This window comes from Neltuma alba, unplaced genomic scaffold, assembly GCF_004799145.2.
Source record: "Neltuma alba isolate B1F8T4 unplaced genomic scaffold, ASM479914v2 tig00004558_pilon, whole genome shotgun sequence".
Taxonomy (NCBI): domain Eukaryota; kingdom Viridiplantae; phylum Streptophyta; class Magnoliopsida; order Fabales; family Fabaceae; genus Neltuma; species Neltuma alba.
Window position 1 is genome coordinate 297,860 of NW_021633765.1, and position 6,951 is coordinate 304,810.

Genomic DNA, 6,951 nt, shown 5'->3' on the forward strand with positions numbered 1-6,951 from the left:
ATTTAAGTGCTTAATAAGGTGTGATTGGGTTTGGTTTTGACCAAAATTTAAACCAAACCAAACCGACTACTTTGAACAAGAAATATATACTTGATCAGTTTTTTATTGAGGTCAATCTGGTTTGGTTTTTATGCGTTTGGTTCATATATGAATCAAGTTTCATTTTTGAATATTTAAAATTATATGCTAGGACTAAGCATAATCTCTCTCTCTCTCTCTGTTTGAAGTCACTTTGATGACATCAAGATTCATGAAGGACAATGAACATTCTCATATCCAAAATAGAAAGGTTCAAATTTCATTATTAGTAAAAAAAATTAGAGTATATGCATTTGTAAGTAGCTTCGTTAAATTTCATTGTAAATTGTGGGGATGACTATAATGAAGTGTAACTCATCCTTAAATTTCATTACAAATTGCATGAATTAGTATTTTTGTTTTTAAATTTCTTAAGCATTTTGGGCTACGCTTTAGTTGAACTGAGAAAGTAAAAACTAATAGACTAATAGCTTATATTACCAACCATAAAATATATATATATTTAAAAATATAAGACGCTGTCCTTCAAGTTTGGTTTGGGAGGCAACAAACCAAAACTTAAACCAAACCATTTTGTTTTAGAATGACAAAATACCAAACCAAGGTGCGTGGTTTCATTAGGGCTGAGAAAATACATTTATAATTAGGGAAAATTGGGGAGAAGTTAATTAATAAATGATGTAAGGACTTTATGTAACTTAATACGGGCAATCCGTCTTTCTTTATGCGCAATTAATATTTCTTGTACCATTACAACTGAACTTTTTTTGTATATAATATTTTTCTGTTTCTAAATATCAAACTCTTATACTAATATGTATAGAGTCTTACATTTAAGATTGAAGGAGTATATCTTTTCTTATGTACAAGTTATATTTGTCATGTGCAAATTAATCTCTTATATTCAATAAATAATGTTTTGTACAAGTAGTCTTTTTTATGCGCAATCCAATTTTTTTTTATGTACAACCTATTTAATTTTCAGTTTTACCTTATAATTATGATTTTAAGAATAGATTGGTTATAATTGATTCATTAGATGGAGTTTGGGTATAGTTAAAAAAAACATAATTAAAAACTCAAAATTAAAATTTTTTTTTAAAAAATCCAAATATCCTAATACATGCTAAAACTAATTAGCTATTTAAAATCACTGTTACCTTATAGGGTATCTTATGTGTTTTTTAATTCTAAATTAATACAAGGCGACAAGCCCACCAACATAACCCATCCGTATTTTTGTCTTTTTCCTTTTCTAATTCTTTCCTGGTATAAACCGCCTTTAATATTATTTTTGACGGCCCCACACACGTGCTGAACGGATCAGTGCGCAACATTAAGGTCCAGAACCTAGACAGTAATAATCAATGATGACTTTTAGCGGTGGAGGCTGATGAGTGATACTTCACCCCGTGAATGAGAGTGTGTAGTTTCTAATAATCCCCATCAAATCTCCGATCATCAAACTCGAAACGCATTAATTAAACCATCCCTCTCACTTTACAGATATTGAGTCTACTGTCTCCCATTTTCAGTTGTTGCCCTCGCATTTTCCTCGGGTGTCTTTCATTTTCATTCCTTTGTCCAATCTCCTTCTGGTTGCGGACCATGAGCTAACATTTGTTTTTTCTTTCTGAACTCATCCTGATAGAATAAGAGTTGCAAGATTCTTTCTTTTCTTGCAGCTCTTTTCGTGTCACTCTTCTTCGATTTGCGGTGAGTGGCGTCTTATACAAAATCAGATCTTGCACTGTGCTCTGTTTGTGAGGCAGAGTACATATAAGATGGAGAAGAAGCTGCATGCGGTGTTTGTGTTGGTGGGTGTGCTTGTGTTCGCCATCTCAGGTACCGCGACGGCGAAAAATCATGTCTCTGCGGTCGGAGACCCGGGAATGCGGCGAGATGGACTGAGAGTTGCCTTCGAAGCTTGGAACTTTTGCAATGAAGTTGGACAAGAAGCTCCTCACATGGGAAGCCCAAGGGCTGCAGATTGTTTTGATTTTCCCAGTAAGTCAAATCACATAATCCACACTGATTAATACCACATTGTTCAGTAAATTCACTCTCCATTCCAATACTGTATTAATTGTTCAAATTTGTAACTGTCTGGTACATCTCATTGTTGTTTCCCTTTCAATCCCTCTTCCCTGATTCCCAACAATTTCCAGTCTTCCCACATTTCTGTGATCACCTCGTGTTTTTCCTAGAAAATATATAGATCTTATTCTGTTGTTGAAAGCTGAATCTGGGTTCTCATGAACAGGTACTCTGGAACAGAAAGTTAAGGAACATGATAACAGACTAGGGGTAGGGGAACCATTTCCTGGTTTGAGTAAAGAAGATATAAACAACACGGACTTATATGCTGCTGATAAGGAACTGTATCTGGGTTCTTTGTGTGAGGTGAAAGACACCCCGAGACCTTGGCAATTTTGGATGATTATGCTTAAAAATGGAAACTATGACACACGATCTGGTTTATGCCCTGAGAATGGGAAAAAGGCTCCTCCTTTTAGACCAGGAAGGTTTCCTTGCTTTGGACCTGGGTGTATGAACCAGCCTATCTTATGTCATCAATGGACCCAGCTAAAAGATGGTACATTGCGAGGAAGTTTCAGTGGTACTTATGATTTGGATTCCAGTTGTGGGGATGAACGTGATGGCCTCTCTTACTATGAGGTAATCTGGGAAAAGCAGGTCAATGTTGGGAGTTGGGTTTTCAAACATAAGCTAAAGACTTCAAAGAAATACCCATGGCTGATGTTGTACCTCAGAGCTGATGCGACCAAAGGATTTTCTGGAGGTTACCATTATGACACAAGAGGAATGCTCAAAATTGTAAGCTTGTTTAATCAGATTCAATGTTTAATACTTGCATTTCTTTCTGATTAATTAATTAATCAATAGTGTTCATGACTCAGCTTCCAGAGTCACCCAATTTCAAGGTAAGGTTGAGCTTAGATATCAAGAAAGGTGGAGGACCAAAGAGCCAGTTCTATCTCCTAGACATTGGAAGCTGCTGGAAGAACAATGGCGCTCCATGTGATGGAGATGTTGTTACAGATGTTACCAGATACAGTGAGATGATCATTAACCCAGAGATTCCAGCTTGGTGCAGCCCCAAGGGTTTGGTGAATTGTCCACCTTATCACATCACACCAGATGACAGAAAAATATACAGAAACGACACCGCCAATTTCCCATACTTGGCTTATCACTATTACTGTGCCCCAGGGAATGCCCAGTACTTAGAGCAGCCTGTGAGCACTTGTGATCCTTACAGCAATCCTCAGGCACAAGAGATAGTTCAGTTGCTTCCTCATCCTATATGGGGTGAATATGGCTATCCCACTAAAAAAGGGGATGGTTGGGTCGGGGATGCAAGGACTTGGGAACTTGATGTTGGTAGGCTAGCTAGCAGACTTCACTTCTATCAGGTCAGATTACTAGCTAACTCCCTTTTTTGCTATTGAAATCTCTCAAAGTCAATGCAAGTTTTCTGATGAAATTTGTTTGTTGCAGGACCCAGGGACTCCTCCTGCCAAGAGAATATGGACATCCATTGATACAGGTACAGAGATATTTGTTAGTGACCATGATGAAGTAGCAGAGTGGAGTGTCAGCGACTTTGATGTTATTCTAAGAAAACCAAATCAATCGATCTGATTTTCCTTTCTTTGGATATTTCCTTAGCCAATTCATTCTTGCCAATCTAGTTGTGATTCTAGCTGGGCAAGTCTAGAACCAGGATCATCTCATTCCTGAATTCCCTTGAAAGATTGATAGCCAAGCATAGAAGGCCCCACAATGTGGAATTTGGCACCTAACTTGATTGGCTCATATATATAGTGAAATTCCCTGCTATGGCTCTTTTATGCCATCTGTATGATCTTTACCTCAATTCTAGTCTATTCATAATCCATAGTTCAGAATTCTCTCTTTTCAACTTGTTATTTTGGACCACTTGATATTCCTCAGTGGTGGAATAATCATAGTCAATCAAGTGAAGACTTAGACAACTGATCATGTGATGTTAGGTGATTTTTGTTTGGTGTCCAGCTAGTTGCTGCAAAATGATTGCTGTATTAGTGGACACATTGATTTGTTGATATTGCACCTCCATTTTGACTTTTTTTGTTGCTAGTTATGCTGCTTTGCCTATTCACTTCCAGTGTAACTGGATTTTTAATTTTTTTTCCTAATTTTATTTTGTGAAGAAGTAAAAATTATTGGATGGGTTTAGACAGTCGGAGAAAAAAGACCCAAGAAATGTTGTTAGATTTTTCTTAAAAAATATTTTTCTTAAAAATTAGTGGTAATTCTTAAAAATATGATGATAACTTTTTTCTTTCGCAAGTTAATTATATTTTTTTGAAGAAAATAACATATTTTCATTAATTAGAAATATTCATAATATTGTATTTCGTAGTCTCAGGATGAGTGGTAATATTTTTCCAGGGACGATATTTGTGCAGCCTATTGTAAGAATCAATTTATTGCAACTAAAATAAATATACCTTATTCATATTCTAACTGTATAGAATGAAATTTAGCACTACCAGAAATTGGTGATTAGAGATATGATTAGCTTGCCATTATAAAAGATGTCCAGGTGCCTGATAAACCCATTAGTTATCGGTTCATTCGAACCGGGTTCGGGCCTGCAAAAATGTTAAAATATGAGTATTTATTAATAATTCATTAATTTTGCTTTTCCGGAATCTACGACTACCTTGAGCCTAACTTTTGTGTTCGTGGCATGGATACGATCAAGGAAGAGTTGGTGCTGGCTTTTTGACTGTATACAGCTATTTTCCCATCGCCTGACAACTCTTTTTCGGCCCTTTTCTTTTTGAGCAAATTTTCTTCGGTCCTTTTTGTTTTTGAAATAAACTAAGTACAAACCATTACTAGCGACTAAAGAAGAAACAAAGGTTTTTGGCCACTTTCTTTCTATAACATAAATTTATCTAATTTATAAATATTAAAAAAAATTAAGGTGCATTTAGTACTCGAAGTATTTTTTTGCATGCATATAATATCTTAAAATATTTTGTAATATATCTAGCAACTTGAAATATTTTTTAAAATGTGTTCATCTCTGTAAAAGATTTTTTGGTATATCTAGTACCCTTAAGTATTTTATTTAAGTTCATTTAGCACACAAAAATAATTTTTGCTACATCTGGCACCAAGGTTAAAAAAAAAAAAAACTTCAAGTTGCTGGACACATATGAAAAATATTTTTAGATGTTGGATGCATTACAAAATATTTAGTATGTTAGATGCACTCGAGAACATATTTGAGGTATTGGATGTAATTTAATGCTTTTAAAAAAATAGTTTTAACCCATTTGTGTCTTCACTTTTTTTTTTTTAAATTTTTATTTCCATCCTCAAATAATTACCGATGGGTTAGTTATTTTTATTCATTAATAAGGGGCATATATAAGAATACCACATTCTTTCGTCTTATAATAAAGAGGGAATAATTTATAAGTACATTATTCACAATTTATAATTAAATTATTTGAATCTTTTATGCATTAATTAAAAAAAGGATTGATCCCACCCAATTTGCTGCTTCCTCAAACAATGTCATTTGGAGGGACGTGAATGTATTGCCCAGCTTATTCTCTCATGTTTCTGTTTTCACTGCTTCTTCTGTTTTATTTAATAATCTTGTTAATTTCTCCCCTCATCTTCATCTTCATTGTACTTTGTAGAGTACTCTTTTATTTCTTAATATCATTTTGCTTTATTGTAAAAAAAAATTGATTTTTTCTTAATTTGTGAATACAATATTTATTAAGACCGGTCTAGTTAAAGAAGTTGGTTATTAATTTGCGAATACAATATTAATTTTTCTTCTATACAGAAGAGAGGGCTACGTGTTTATTGTTTATCCTTTGATAGCATCATATCAATTAAATTCTTAAAATGCGATTTAATAATAACTTTTTCGAATTCTAAATCACAAACCAATCTTAATTCCTTAAAAACAGCTCACTCTTCACACCTCCACACCCCGTCATAGAATTAGCAGCAGTCATAGCACCATCTTAATTCATTCACTAGGAGGAGGATGTCAAGTTGGGTTTCTGGTTATAGGATCAAGAGGTACCATGGTTTTGTTCTTCACTAATCCTGTCCTTGTTATAAGTAATAAACACTTCCAACATGTTTCATAATATCACATATTTTACTTAAGACATCAATTTTTCCTATCTAGAATAAACACTTCCAACATGTTTCATAATATTATACCACCTCCAATCCTTAATATAAGATCTTATTTTATTTTTATTTTGGTCCTAAATATAAGACCCTTTTGTCTCTTATATTTATACTTTTTTTTTTCTCAAAATCGCCCTTCTAATAATGATAGTTCTAGTTAATACACTTGATTAGCAATGATATTTTGGGAAAGATAACACCTATTTAGGACGAACAACTAACTCAACTTACTTCATTGATCTCCTCAAATTAGTCAACTGGCTCTTATAATTAGGACCGGAGGTAGTATATTTTACTTAAGACATTAGTTTTTCCCGTCTAGTATCTCTAACTAATTACAATTTTTTCCTCTAATTAACTAAACTCCTCTAACTGATAATGATGTTTTATAGGAATTAATTAATTTAACTAATTTTATTAATTTAATTATGTTAAGTTGTTATTATGTGCTTATGATAAGGATTGGACTGAGCAGTTCCTAACATAAAATAATTGGAGTAGGTGTCCCCACGGACGTGTTGGCTTTTTGCAATCTACGACTTGAGGGTGGTACTTGGGATTTGACAAGCTGGAATGTGTTATCTTCCACTTCTCCATTGCTAAGAATCTTCCACAACTTCAATAATATCTCCAACTAGAACAAAACAAGGATGGACCAGGACGTGAAACTCCCAT

The 6,951-nt window shown here is 34.1% G+C and overlaps 1 protein-coding gene across 3 annotated transcripts; it reads left to right on the forward strand.

The window, feature by feature from the left end:
• Positions 1–1,549: 1,549 nt before the first annotated feature.
• Positions 1,550–6,951, forward strand: LOC114745213 (uncharacterized). Of its 3 annotated transcripts, none has more exons than XM_028933363.1 (5): positions 1,550–2,046; positions 2,303–2,877; positions 2,961–3,476; positions 3,562–3,610; positions 6,778–6,951. In XM_028933363.1, exons 1-5 carry the CDS (start codon positions 1,824–1,826, stop codon positions 6,912–6,914), a joined length of 1,500 nt encoding a protein of 499 aa, XP_028789196.1. In that variant the 5' UTR covers positions 1,550–1,823; the 3' UTR covers positions 6,915–6,951. The 3 variants fall into 3 exon arrangements, with proteins under 3 accessions (XP_028789196.1, XP_028789198.1, XP_028789197.1); XM_028933365.1 differs by lacking the exon at positions 6,778–6,951 and adding an exon at positions 3,733–4,167 and having other exon boundaries at positions 1,553–2,046; XM_028933364.1 differs by lacking the exon at positions 6,778–6,951 and having other exon boundaries at positions 1,556–2,046; positions 3,562–4,167.

Coding starts and splice junctions, on each gene's coding strand:
- LOC114745213 (XM_028933363.1), top strand. CDS start 1,824: ATGGAGAAGAAGCTGCATGCGGTGTTTGTGTTGGTGGGTGTGCTTGTG. Junction 3,477..3,561: donor GCAGACTTCACTTCTATCAG/GTCAGATTACTA, acceptor TGTTTGTTGCAG/GACCCAGGGACTCCTCCTGC. Junction 3,611..6,777: donor ATGGACATCCATTGATACAG/GTACAGAGATAT, acceptor TAATTGGAGTAG/GTGTCCCCACGGACGTGTTG.